The sequence below is a fragment of the Oncorhynchus kisutch genome, linkage group LG26, assembly GCF_002021735.2.
Source record: "Oncorhynchus kisutch isolate 150728-3 linkage group LG26, Okis_V2, whole genome shotgun sequence".
Classification (NCBI taxonomy): domain Eukaryota; kingdom Metazoa; phylum Chordata; class Actinopteri; order Salmoniformes; family Salmonidae; genus Oncorhynchus; species Oncorhynchus kisutch.
In genome coordinates this window covers 23110199-23124816 of record NC_034199.2, presented here as the reverse complement: position 1 = coordinate 23124816, position 14618 = coordinate 23110199, and the positions used below count along the sequence as shown (strand labels likewise).

The 14618-nt window shown below is 44.5% G+C and overlaps 1 protein-coding gene across 1 annotated transcript in view; it reads right to left on the bottom strand.

The window, feature by feature from the left end:
* The window catches only part of LOC109871033 (serine/threonine-protein kinase SIK2-like), a 17693-nt gene extending 3488 nt beyond the window's left edge, over positions 1 to 14205 (bottom strand). The window contains exons 1-11 of the mRNA XM_031806257.1: positions 13923 to 14205; positions 13016 to 13290; positions 12697 to 12813; positions 7384 to 7447; positions 7054 to 7215; positions 6487 to 6611; positions 4248 to 4371; positions 3830 to 4056; positions 1362 to 2055; positions 1043 to 1238; positions 1 to 932 (exon numbers count right to left, since the gene is read on the bottom strand). The exon at positions 1 to 932 is cut by the window's left edge and continues 3488 nt beyond it. Coding sequence (XP_031662117.1) covers positions 383 to 932; positions 1043 to 1238; positions 1362 to 2055; positions 3830 to 4056; positions 4248 to 4371; positions 6487 to 6611; positions 7054 to 7215; positions 7384 to 7447; positions 12697 to 12813; positions 13016 to 13231 — 2475 coding nt within the window. The 5' untranslated portion in view covers positions 13232 to 13290; positions 13923 to 14205 and the 3' untranslated portion in view covers positions 1 to 382. The remainder of the gene's footprint in view (positions 933 to 1042; positions 1239 to 1361; positions 2056 to 3829; positions 4057 to 4247; positions 4372 to 6486; positions 6612 to 7053; positions 7216 to 7383; positions 7448 to 12696; positions 12814 to 13015; positions 13291 to 13922) is intronic.
* Between the last annotated feature and the right edge of the window lie 413 nt (positions 14206 to 14618).

Sequence of the window (14618 nt, the reverse complement as noted above, 5' to 3'; positions counted from 1 at the left end):
TTGTTATTGCTTAATTGTCAGCTTATGTGATCACACACAGATACACACACCTAGATGTGAGTGTGAGTGTTTGTATGTTGTTCAACAGAATCTAGATTTGTCACTTTCATCATTTCTTTCTTTATCTGTCCATTCTATGCTCAGTTTTTCATTTAGCTCTCCCCAATAGTTCACTTTTCACACTTTATCATCTTCTCATCATCTGATGATCTGTGAGCAACTCCACAGCTCAAAGTTCTGTTCCCACTGTCAAAAAGTGCTCACCCTTCCTGTCCATCAGTGATGACATCACCATGAAATGTTTACTCTGGTTGCCATACAGAACAAGTACTCTGGTCTAGTAGGAATTTGTTGTTTCCTGTTTCTCCTTTCTTTCTTTCCATTACTTCACCATCACACAGCTGCTCAGCTGCCCACCCAGACTCAGCTCCTGCATCTCTGACTCTTTTCCGGAGGCTGAATCCAGGCTCCACATCCCCTGCCTGGCCACAAGGGGTAAGGGGCCCTGGGTGAAGGCCTGGCCCTGGGCCTGGGGTTGGTAGTGTAGGTTGGTCTGGGGATGAAGGCTGGGTTGCTGGCTGATGTGAAGGCGAGCCTCGAGGAGGTAAGCAGCGGAGGCCACAGGGGAGAGGAAGGTGGAGGAGGCACAGTAGGAGGATGATGATGAGAAGCAGGAGGAAGAGGAGCCATAGGAGGAAGATGACTCCAAAGGCTGCTGCCAGAAGGTGTGCTGGAGAGACAGGAGACTCTGGTGTGGGGAAAGGGGGTGTTGATGTTCCCCCTGGGGGAGGGAGGAGGCGGAGGTGTCAAACAGGGTTGAGGTGGTGTAAACGGATGTGGGGGAGGGGGGCTGCTGCTGGGACAGGAAGAGCAGAGGGTTCTGGGTAGATTCTGACTGAGGAGCCTGGGGCTGGTGCTGGATCTGGAGCATTCTGTAAATAGAGACGGAGAGGAGGGGTTAGAATTTCACTTACTGTGACTATGTGGTTGTGATTATATTTATGTGCAGGTGTGTGTGTCTCTGTGTATGTCTCCATCTTACCTTTGCTGTTGCAGAACTTCCTCTAGCATGCTGCGGTGCTCATTGAAGGTGGGACCTATTGATCCCCGGCTGCCACGGCTACTGTGGTCGGAGGTCAGAGGGCAGATCTGCCTTGCCAGCCCATTGATCTTATTCAGACCCAGAAGACCCTTAGTGCGAGTGTTCTTCCTCAGCTGTTGGCGGAAGGCTTTCAGACCTGGGGAGGCGCACAGAGAGGGGATGGGTCAAATTCTGTTGGGCCTGATACATTTCCTTGTAGTGATGATGATGTGAATGATACATACTGTATGTAATGGTTATAAACTAACATCCCCCATACCTTGTGTTAAGGAGGTGTCAGAGGCTCTGCGGCCCTCCTGGAAGCTGGAAGCTTGGGCCTGGGGGAGGAGATGAGAGGAGAGGGCCAGCTGGGTACCGGCAGAGATCAACGCCCTGGGGCCAGTCCCAGAGGCTGGCATGGCTGACAGCCCCCCCACAGGAGGGCGCAGGGCAGGGTTGGGGGTGGACAAGGACTTCAAACAGCTGTCAGACGATGCACCATCGGAGAGGCTGACCACGATGCAGGGGGGGTTGCACTGGTAGAAGTGAGGGGAGACCTCGGCCAGGGTGTGTCGCCGGGAGGTGGTGGTGGGCAGGACGAGGGGTGAGCAGGTGTGTGTGACCTCCTCACTGATGCTGGTCTCCAGCAGGCTGTTGGGGGAGATGGAACGGTTACACAGCAGTCGGTTCAGACTGGCTTCCACCGGGAACGCCACACGTTGGAACAATGAACCGTGGTCATATTCCATCTCCGGTTGCATGGGAGGGGTGGTCTTGCACTGAATGGGGTAGGCCAAAGTTCTGAAGCTGTCCTCCATGATGACCTCTGGGGTACCGGAGTCGGAGGTGTCCCTGGGTTTCTGGGTCCAGGGTCCACACTGGCGACTGAGCTGCAAGGCCCGGTGCTCCCTGTCCCTCTCCAACAACAGATAGTAAATGGCTGAGAAGTGGTTGTAGCTGCTGCTCAGCAGAGACTGGGGGAAAAGACAAGAGCTGTGTTTGAATACTCATACTAACATACTGTATACTACATACTTAATGAGTATATACTACATACTATTAGTTCATTTTAGTATACTGTATATTCTTTCTCAGCTTACTAGCGCTTTGCCTGTCTATCAGAAGTTGATGCTGTTGCTATGCAACCTCTTGCAGGCTTGTGATCATAACAAATTACTAGCTAGACATTTTACGACTTCGGTGTGTTATTAAATTCAATTTGGAGTACCAGAGTGCACTCAGAGCGTTGTCTGATTGTTCATTTGTAAATGCCAGGCAGTTTCACTGGACGCTCTGGCCGAGGAGTAGGGTTGATACTAACTTGCTAGCTACTTCCAGACACAAATGAGAGAACATCTCACTCTGACCATTTTACTCTCCCCAGCAGAGCTGGTTAGGCTGTTTTCATGTTATCCAGAGTGTTGGTGACTGTAACTGTGCTGCTGGCAACAATTTAATTATGATTATTTACTGATGTTTACTGACACTGGCCATATTCAACAGGTGTTGAGTGTTCATAAATTCATCAGTTATTCTGCGCTCTGGCACAGGTACACTCAGAGGAGAGTGCTCTGAAATCAGAGTAGATAGCCAGAGAGAATTTACGAATGCACCTGAATGTGCATTAAGAACGCACAACGACTATACCACTAAGAATAACGGAAATAATCAAGTTAATAAATGTTGGGTAGTTAGTTAAATAGCATATAGTTAATATACTGGCAAGTTCAATGTATTAGTAGCCAAAAAACGTTAGCTAGCTAGCTAACATACCGGTACATACTGCTGTAATGATATGCTATGCAGTTCACAAGGATAGCGTAGCTAAGAAATTGTCAGACAACATAACATGTAAGGTATCTTAACATTTGTCATAATTAGTTAAAGCATTGAATTTGTATCCGCTCTCGTTGGACTCCGGCTGCATATTATCCGACATTTTCTTCAAATCTGAAAACCAATTTCTGAAGAATTGCATTATGGGCCCTAAAAGCACGGAAATAGTGTCCAGAGCTCGTATACTTCATATTTTGGCGAATGTAGTATGACATCCGAGAACGTTTGGAATACTAACTATATCCATACTATGACCAATATGCATACTATATACTTCATTTATGTCACAAATACTATGGTTAGTGCGGCTAGTATGAGTATTCCAATACAGCTAAGGACATGTTAGTCAGCCATTTTGGTTCAAAGGGTGTCATAATAAAGGACTGTTTCTCTCACTCTCTATTTCTGTCAGACAGGAAACACACACGTTCTGCGCCCATCACTCTGCACTCACTCAGTCTGATCTACTGAGAGACTGCTGTTGGAGCTCGTCTCCTCAGCTCAGTGTCAGCCTCTAAAAGCAGATGCCAGTTATCCCCCTAATTCTCCCTACAAAACGAGTAGTAAGCCCACCAGGCGTACAGGGATCCAGGGTGTGTTTGACTGTGGTGCCTGCCTGGGAGGCAGCATAACATACCACCTACTCTACTGCCAGACATTACTAACTGTCTCACAGCCTCACCACTTTCAACCCAGTACCCAACCCCATTAGCTGTCTCTACAGTGTACTTCAAATACTGTATTTCTAGGACACTAGTGATACTCTGTATAAACGACGATATAACCTATAACCTTTAATCTATATAACAACACAGCTCCCCTCACTCCTTACACTCCTCTAATCCTCCTTCCATGACGATAACACCAATCAACCAATCAGCCAATTAACACATCAACCAATCTGCCACTCACCTCGATGGTCCTCTGGCGGTCGATGCCCAGGCTTTGCATGATGCCCAGGACGGGCTCGCTGTAGTCCCCCAGATTGGAGTTGTAGTCTGTGAGGGGCAGTGCCATACTGAGGGTCTGGTTAGGGGCTGTGGGGTCAGCCAGCATCCAGCGGTGCTGCTTGATCTGGGCCATGCTGATCCTCTTGGTTGGGTCCACCACCAGCATCTTACGGATCAGGTTCTCACAGTCTGGGGGGAAAAGAGTGGGAGGGAGAGAGAGGGAGGATGGAAGGAGGGAGGTAGAAGGGAAAGCAAGGTCATTCTCCGATGCTAGAGCATGTGATTTAATTTAATATAAACCAGCCATTTCATCAGTAAATGTATCAATCCCAATTACACTATGAAATATGTCACTGTGTTGTTGCCATGGTGATGCATACCTTGAGACATGTAGAAGGGGATTCTGAAGCGCCCCTCTGTGACTCTCTGTCTGAGGGCGGGAAGGCTGGGCCCGTCGAACGGAAGGGATCCGCACACGAGAACGTACAGAACCACACCCAGACTCTGTAGGGAGATAGACCAGGAGAACGTCAACAAATGGTCTCTCCCATTACTTCTGTGTTCATTCATTTTACATGAAAAGAGTAGAACTTGGTTGCAAAACGCTTTGTTTATTGTCATGAATCTTGCCCTGGTGGCAGAACTGAGCTATTTCTGCTAGATAGGCCAGCTGCAAAGTCAAAATTGGCAAAATCATAAAACATGTATGAAAACTAAAAATAGCTTTTTGGTCTTTATTTATGATTAAGGTTTGGCATTAGGATTAGCAGTGTGGTTAAGGTTAAGGTTAGGGTTAGGCATTAGGATTAGCAGTGTGGTTAAGGTTAAGGTTAGGGTTAGGCATTAGGATTAGCAGTGTGGTTAAGGTTAGGGTTAGGCATTAGGATTAGCAGTGTGGTTAAGGTTAAGGTTAGGGTTAGGCATTAGGATTAGCAGTGTGGTTAAGGTTAAGGTTAGGGTTAGGCATTAGGATTAGCAGTGTGGTTAAGGTTAAGGTTAGGGTTAGGCATTAGGATTAGCAGTGTGGTTAAGGTTAAGGTTAGGGTTAGGCATTAGGATTAGCAGTGTGGTTAAGGTTAAGGTTAGGGTTAGGCATTAGGATTAGCAGTGTGGTTAAGGTTAAGGTTAGGGTTAGGCATTAGGATTAGCAGTGTGGTTAAGGTTAAGGTTAGGGTTAGGCATTAGGATTAGCAGTGTGGTTAAGGTTAGGGTTAGGCATTAGGATTAGCAGTGTGGTTAAGGTTAAGGTTAGGGTTAGGCATTAGGATTAGCAGTGTGGTTAAGGTTAGGGTTAGGCATTAGGATTAGCAGTGTGGTTAAGGTTATAAGGTTAGGGTTAGGCATTAGGATTAGCAGTGTGGTTAAGGTTAGGGTTAGGCATTAGGATTAGCAGTGTGGTTAAGGTTAAGGTTAGGGTTAGGCATTAGGATTAGCAGTGTGGTTAAGGTTAGGGTTAGGCATTAGGATTAGCAGTGTGGTTAAGGTTAAGGTTAGGGTTAGGCATTAGGATTAGCAGTGTGGTTAAGGTTAAGGTTAGGGTTAGGCATTAGGATTAGCAGTGTGGTTAAGGTTAGGGTTAAGCATTAGGATTAGCAGTGTGGTTAAGGTTAAGGTTAGGGTTAGGCATTAGGATTAGCAGTGTGGTTAAGGTTAAGGTTAGGGTTAGGCATTAGGATTAGCAGTGTGGTTAAGGTTAGGGTTAGGCATTAGGATTAGCAGTGTGGTTAAGGTTAGGGTTAGGCATTAGGATTAGCAGTGTGGTTAAGGTTATAAGGTTAGGGTTAGGCATTAGGATTAGCAGTGTGGTTAAGGTTAGGGTTAGGCATTAGGACTAGCAGTGTGGTTAAGGTTAAGGTTAGGGTTAGGCATTAGGATTAGCAGTGTGGTTAAGGTTAAGGTTAGGGTTAGGCATTAGGATTAGCAGTGTGGTTAAGGTTAAGGTTAGGGTTACATGCTGACTAGACCGGGCACGCGGGTGAGTCCACCATCACACGCATGTTGATTTTGTCCATCCACACCAGATGCAATCAGGACACGCAGGTTGAAATATTGAAAACGTACTCTGAAGCAGGTCGAAACACATGAAACATTCATGGACATTTAGCTAGCTAGCTTGCTATAGCTAGCTCATTTGTCCTGGGAAATAAACATTAGGTTGTTATTGTACCTGAAATACACAAGGTCCTTTTTTTTTATCGATATTTGTAGAATTTTTACTCATTTTGAGTCACACAAAATCGTGTGTTCTCTACTCTGACAATTCATCCACAGATACAAGGGGAAACCTAGTTACTGTCTAGTAAACTCTCCTCCTTCAGGCTTCTTCTCCTGTGGACTTTATATGGCGGTTGGCAAACAGAACCTCATTGATGGGCGCGAGCAGTTGAAATGACTGAATAACATGTATGTCTACATTTATTTTGCAAAGCTCGCACACGCGCAACGCGTCGGTGTGGTCAACATGTTAGGTTTAAAATCAGATCTTATGACTCTGTGGCTGTGCCAGCTAGTGACCACTCTGCAGAGCTGTCTCCAAGGCAAGATTCATGACAATAAATGTCAACCTGCGTTCAAAACATGGGTAGCCATGTTGTGTGCGGTTTCCCTGTCAGCCTTTACCCAGATATCCAACTGTGGCCCTTCGTACTCCTTCCCCTCAAACACCTCGGGTGCTGCATAGGGGGGGCTGCCGCACCACGTAGACAGGGGCTCGCCGGAGTTGTAGAAGTTTCCAAATCCAAAGTCTGAATGGGAAGGAGAGAGAGATCGACTAATGATTATTTGTGTTGCTGTGTGCATGCGCATGTGTGTGTGTGTGTTAGTGTGTGTGTGTGTGTGTGTGTGTGTGTGTGTGTGTGTGTGTGTGTGTGTGTGTGTGTGTGTGTGTGTGTGTGTGTGTGTGTGTGTGTGTGTGTGTGTGTGTGTGTGTGTGTGTATGTGTTAGTGTGTGTGTTTTTTGACGACAGACTGTCACACTTGGTCTTTGTGGCATCAGATCAGCCCTGCTCTTATTCTACTATTTTACCATGAAGAACCCTCTAATTCTTGGCAGTTGACACTTCATTAGCACCGACCCAGTGATGCATGGCTTCTCTTTAGTAGAGACATTTAGCAGTCTGGATATCAGTAGGGAACCATCAAGGACAGAGGGTAGTCTGCTATCTGTTATCTCCCACACAGACTCACCGGCCAGTTTGATGTTCATATTGGTGTCCAGCAGCAGGTTCTCAGTCTTGAGGTCACGGTGAACGATGTGGTGTCTGTGGCAGTAGTCCACCGCCATCAGGATCTGCCAGAACTTCTTCCGTGCCTCATCCTCGCTCATGCGCCCGTTTGAGGTCAAGTAGTCTAGAGGAAAAGAGGGAGAGAAGAAGAGAGTTTAGATTCAGAGAACTGAATAAGGACTGTAAATACTGGGTAAGAGAGGACCTTGATATCTATTTGACCCCTTTATTATGTCAAATGAAACAGCCCAACACAGTTTACAACAAAGGGGATAATGAATTTAATCCTCACCGAACATCTCTCCATTTTTGGCATATTCTGTCACAATATACAGCATATCTTTAGTCTCCATAACCTAAGAGGAATACAAAGAGAGACAATGGAAAGAGGTTAGCAAGAAGTAGGCTACGCACAATTGCAGTGATAACGTGAGGAAAGAGGTCTTTCCACTGTAAAGGCTGCTGTAAGTGTTTTAGCAGAGACAGGACTGGGCACTGGGGATGTTTTCTGGACACCATATCTTTCCCCTGACCACACTTCCTCTCATTCACACACACACACACACACACACACACACACACACACACACACACACACACACACACACACACACACACACACACACACACACACACACACACACACACACACACAATCACACACACACACACACACACAATCACACACACACACACACAATCACACACACACACACACACACACGGCACGCTGACTTTCCATGATATGCACTGTTGCATAACAGAGCTGACAGGCACTTCCTGCATGCTCTTTGTTTATAGGATATGAACACAGAAATAGTTCAAACCAGTGTTCAAATCAAACTTTATTTGCCACATTCGCTGAATACAACAAGTACTTTACAGTGAAATGCTTTACAAGCCCTTAACCAACAGTGCAGTTCAAGAAGAAGAACATATTTACCAAGTAGACTAAAATAAAAAGTAGTCATAAAAAGTAACACAATAAAAATAACAATAATGAGGCTATATACAGGGGACACCAGTACCGAGTCAGTGTGCAGGGGTACAGGCTAGTTGAGGTCATCTCTACATGTAGGTGGGGGAGAAGTGACTATGTGTAGGTAACAAACAAACAGCGAGTAGCAACAGTGTACAAGAGGGGGGTGTTAATGTAAATAATCCGGTGGCGATTTTTATGTTCAGCAGTCTAATGGCTTGGTGGTAGAAGCTGTTGAGGAGCATATTTTGGTCCTAGACTTGGCGCTCCGGTACTGCTTGCCGTGCGGTAGCAGAGAAAACAGTCTATAACTTAGGTGACTGGAGTCTCTGACAATTTTATGGGCTTTCCTCTGACACCGCCTATTATATAGGTCCTGGATGGCAGGAAGCTTGGCCCCAGTGATGTACTGGGCCGTTCGCACTACCCTCTATAGCGCCTTACGGTCAGATAACGAGTAGTTGCCATACCAGTCGGTGATGCAACCGGTCAGGATGCTCTCGATAGTGGAGCTGTAGAACCTTTTGAGGATCTATAGCTGCACCATCAAGAGCATACTGACCAGTATTCCCACTAATACTGTGTTGTCTGTCATCTGTTTTCAACAGAAACCAAATCTCTTTCCTTCTGGGAAAGGAAGAGAAATGTTCAGACACAAAGGACGAGCTTGTGTATCGAGAACTCATCACCACCGCAAATACAAAAAGAAAAATAAGGAAAGACACAATGTCCCAGCACCTTCCTGGAACTCCAGGAAACTTCCCAGGGCCAGGAGAGCCCTCGGGGACCAAACATTGTGGAAGTGTTGTGTCACTACCTCTTCTGAAGAAAAGACTGATATTCATCACTGCCAGGACTCAATAAACCAACACCTAAAGCTATGTCACACATTTTATAGCCTCATTTCATTTCCAACCCAGTTTCTCTTTCACTTTTCTAACTCTGTGAGAGACAGTGAGGTGTTGGGCAGCAGTCATTTTTATGGCGGCACAGAGGCTCCCATACAGGGAGTAATTTATAGTCTTTATCTGAGAGAGATGATAACCACCCTGTGTCCCTCTCACCTAGAGGTGCTGCTGATGTCATACAGGCTTCCAGAGAAGAAGTCTAGCACGTTAAGGGCCCTCATACTGGCCCTTAAGTGGTGTGTGGGGGAGTGTGTGAATGAGAGAGAGAGAGAGAGAGAGAGAGAGAGAGAGAGGCTGTGATCATCTTCAGAAATGCAGAAAAAAGGGACATTTTGTTCACATAAGATGGAAACTGCAGCTTATTTAAAGGTCAAGGATCAACACTTTGGTGTTATTCGTGAGGCTTTCCCCCTATCCTCTTCTAGCTACTTTCTCTCCTCGACTAGTCATACGGTACAGACTGCTCGTAATTCACTGTTCTGTTTTCGGTTATTGGAAGAGGAGGATGATAAGGAGAGGATGTGACCTCTGGATCACACAATCGCCTTCACTGCACTACACCTCCCCCTCAGTGGGCAGATGATGGGGTGTGAAAGAGAAAAGGGTTTCCCTCAGGTCATAGAAACCTGCTCTAACCTTCATCAAACAGCTAGCACCTGACATGCTCAAACCTCACTGTTTCCCAGAGAGAGAAGGAGCAACAGAGAGAGGGAGAGAGTGAGTGAGAGAGACTTGTGTTTATTTCACTTGCTTTGGTAATGCAAACATATGTTTCCTATGCACATAAAGCCCCTTAAATTGAAATGAGAGAGAGAGAGAGAGATCTACAGAGAGAGAGAGAGAGAGAGTGAGATATATACTGTATATATATATATATAGAAAGAGAGAGAAATATATATATATATAGAGAGAGATAGATATATATAGAGACGTATAGAGATTATATATACATACAGAGATAGATAGATATAGAGATATATTTAGAGATATATAGAGATATAGATATGTATAGATATATATATGTATATATATATAGAGATATATATAGAAATATATATATAGAGATATACAGTGCCTTGCGAAGGTATTCGGCCCCCTTGAACTTTGCGACCTTTTGCCACATTTCAGGCTTCAAACATAAAGATATAAAACTGTATTTTTTTGTGAAGAATCAACAACAAGTGGGACACAATCATGAAGTGGAACGACATTTATTGGATATTTCAAACTTTTTTAACAAATCAAAAACAGAAAAATTGGGCGTGCAAAATTATTCAGCCCCTTTACTTTCAGTGCAGCAAACGCTCTCCAGAAGTTCAGTGAGGATCTCTGAATGATCCAATGTTGACCTAAATGACTAATGATGATAAATACAATCCCACCTGTGTGTAATCAAGTCTCCGTATAAATGCACCTGCACTGTGATAGTCTCAGAGGTCCGTTAAAAGCGAAGAGAGCATCATGAAGAACAAGGAACACACCAGGCAGGTCCGAGATACTGTTGTGAAGAAGTTTAAAGCCGGATTTGGATACAAAAAGATTTCCCAAGCTTTAAACATCCCAAGGAGCACTGTGCAAGCGATAATATTGAAATGGAAGGAGTATCAGACCACTGCAAATCTACCAAGACCTGGCCGTCCCTCTAAACTTTCAGCTCATACAAGGAGAAGACTGATCAGAGATGCAGCCAAGAGGCCCATGATCACTCTGGATGAACTGCAGAGATCTACAGCTGAGGTGGGAGACTCTGTCCATAGGACAACAATCAGTCGTATATTGCACAAATCTGGCCTTTATGGAAGAGTGGCAAGAAGAAAGCCATTTCTTAAAGATATCCATAAAAAGTGTTGTTTAAAGTTTGCCACAAGCCACCTGGGAGACACACCAAACATGTGGAAGAAGGTGCTCTGGTCAGATGAAACCAAAATTGAACTTTTTGGCAACAATGCAAAACATTATGTTTGGCGTAAAAGCAACACAGCTCATCACTCTGAACACACCATCCCCACTGTCAAACATGGTGGTGGCAGCATCATGGTTTGGGCCTGCTTTTCTTCAGCAGGGACAGGGAAGATGGTTAAAATTGATGGGAAGATGGATGGAGCCAAATACAGGACCATTCTGGAAGAAAACCTGATGGAGTCTGCAAAAGACCTGAGACTGGGACAGAGATTTGTCTTCCAACAAGACAATGATCCAAAACATAAAGCAAAATCTACAATGGAATGGTTCAAAAATAAACATATCCAGGTGATAGAATGGCCAAGTCAAAGTCCAGACCTGAATCCAATCGAGAATCTGTGGAAAGAACTGAAAACTGCTGTTCACAAATGCTCTCCATCCAACCTCACTGAGCTCGAGCTGTTTTGCAAGGAGGAATGGGAAAAATTGTCGCTCTCTCGATGTGCAAAACTGATAGAGACATACCCCAAGCGACTTACAGCTGTAATCGCAGCAAAAGGTGGCGCTACAAAGTATTAACTTAAGGGGGCTGAATAATTTTGCACGCCCAATTTTTCAGTTTTTGATTTGTTAAAAAAGTTTGAAATATCCAATAAATGTCGTTCCACTTCATGATTGTGTCCCACTTGTTGTTGATTCTTCACAAAAAAATACAGTTTTATATCTTTATGTTTGAAGCCTGAAATGTGGCAAAAGGTCGCAAAGTTCAAGTGCGCCGAATACTTTCGCAAGGCACTGTATATAGATATGTAGATAGATAGCGATAGATATAGATAAATATATATATATATACAGAGATAGATAGATATAGATAGATAGATATATATATATATATATAGAGAGAGAGAGAGAGAGAGAGAGATAGAGATCTGTGTCTCTTTAGGGGGACTATCCCTCTGTATTCATCTGCTCACAGTGGCTCATCTGACATAGAGATTAACTGAGGAATCGTCCTCTGGAAAACATATGACTTTCCTGTCTTACTCAAGGCGTGCGAGTGGGGTCGCATTGGGTGCTGTGTGTGTACTTTGTGTGTGTGTGTGTGTAAGGGCATCTGCACAAAAGTGTCAGGCCCGCTGAGGGAAAAAGTGGACTTGTGGTAGCGTCATTAGGGGCCGAGCAGCAGTAGTGCTTGGCGGGGCCACCTTTACGAGAGGAACAGAAACATTGCACTTGACTACCATAGACGCTAATTGAGCTTGACACTCAGACCTACAGAGACTGACTCATCCAAGCAATTCTCTTTCCTTCCCTCTGTCATCATCTCCCCAAAGAGAAAGAGAGGTCAAAAAGGATTGAATTAATATGTGTACTTATGTTTCACAGCAACGTGTCCTAGGAGTCAGCAGCTAGCTTTAAGATGAAGACACACACACTCCATGACAATAGTACAGCTGCAGCACACACTGAGTCCTTACGTTCTCTCCATCTAATCCCACAATTCCACCCCTCTCTTCCTTGCCACCACACCTCCATCCCTACTCCCTCTACCTCTCTTGCTTATTCTGCCTGTGTTTGTCCTCAGCACCCGCTCAGCCTGTGTCTCTCTCTGTGGACACGTAGCCAAACACATGGACCAGTCACTCATCTGTATCCATGCAGGATACAGTGTCAGTCAACACACCCAAAAGAACACACACACACACACCCAAAAGAACACAGACACACACACACACACACACACACACACACACACACACACACACACACACATCCAATAACAATGTAACCATATTATAATAGACAGCACACACACCTGGTAGAGTTTGATGATATGGGGGTGGTTCAGCAGCTTCATGATCTGGACCTCTCTGTAGATCTTCTCTAGGTTGGATGGGTTTAGTCTGGTCTTGTCAATGATCTTTATGGCCACCTGGCAGTGGACAACCAACCAAAAAAGCAAACTGTAAACACACGGGTATGTAGGTCTACTATATCTAGGACAAATGCAATATGAGAGGCTGATATGATTCTATCAATTTAAAAAATAATAAAAATGAGTTCTGTCTGTGTGATTTTGAAAGGAATAAAATATGACATGAAAGCATTGTTAATGAAAGAGCAGGGATGCTAACCTGTGTTTTGGTGACTTTGTGCCTTGCCAGTTTGACCACAGCGAAGTTTCCTTTCCCCAGTGTGCGGATGATCTCGTAGAAGCCGACCTGTAGAGGCCTTCCATGAGTATGGTTGGGCTGGGAGCCCGTATGGTTGGGCTGGGAGCCCGTATGGTTGGGCTGGGAGCCCGTATGGTTGGGCTGGGAGCCCGGGCTTCTCTCCGTTACGATCACCATGATGCCACACTGATTAACTATTCCAAAGGATAGGATTCAAATTGTGTGTAGTTGGCTATCTGCGACGCAAAATACAAAATTGTAAATATCAAATGCACATAAGCCTATGCGTAATGCCATTATTATATTTGTTTTTATTATTGTAGGCCTATTATTAGTGTGTTATCAAATGCATTACATTATCAGTGTATTATTATAACGAATGATAATAACGTTATAATTATAGTCCTAATCATTAGGCTACACATTTAGCTAGGCGTAGTCTATTCGTGCTCATCAACAATTAAGATTCTGAATTAACATTTGCATTGCACCATGATGACGCAGAAAAGTATTAAATATAGACCACATCCCTTCACATCTGTACAATCTTGCACTAAATGTAATTATCCTACTGAACTAAACATATAGTTTATTCATTATATTTGATAAGCGCCGGATTCAAGCTATAAACATACCCAAATGTGAGAAGTCAATGGATAATGTAGGCCTTTATAACACAACACACAATTGTTATGTGTTAAATTAAAAGTTCAATGGCAGCAAGGCGCATATAGGCTGCCTAAATCTGAGACAAATTAAAAAAAAACTATAAAAAAACCCGATCATTATACATTTCCATTATAAAACTACAATGAACTATCAGCCAGTTTTTTTTCCAAACAATCATAAGAGCATTGCAGTGTCTTACCGTTTTGGATGTCGGTAACGTTACACCTCTCACATTTCAATCGGTTGTCATAGGCAGGTACAAGTCATTCCATAAGGATATTACGAGAAAAAAATACGAGAAAAGTATAATAAAACGGCATATAACTTTTTAATTGTCTTTCTTTTAACGAAATATGTACAGAAATGTACAGCACAGTGTGCCAGTCGTGCCAGTAAGAACTATTTACAGGGTGACTTGTCAGGTCATATAATCGGCTCTTGCACTGCCCTACTCCGTCTGCATGTGAGCTCCTATGGAATGCGGACATCCACAGTGTTCAAGGGGAAACTCCTCCTCCCATAACAAATTGACAACATTTCAATGACGTCACACCCGCGTCAGAGCTTCGAGTGGGGCGCGAGGCCGGGCGCGAGCGCAAAACTGAAGTTGCTGGGCAACCGTGCGGCTTGGCGCGCGGTGACGCGGTGCGGATGGAGAGGTTGCTTAGAGACGAGGACGGTGGCGTCAGTCCCGGAATATGTGTCACCACGTGATGTTTCCTCCCAAGCTGCTGATGTAAAGCAGAGCTCGAGTTGGCACTCGCTCGTCACGGCGTTTATGTTCGCTCCCTCGACTTTCAAGTTGCCTTTCCTCTCCTTACCTCCGCGGAAAAAGTTAAACCAAAAATGGTTCTGAACCTTTTTGTTGTTGTTGCACACATCATGCAATTCTATT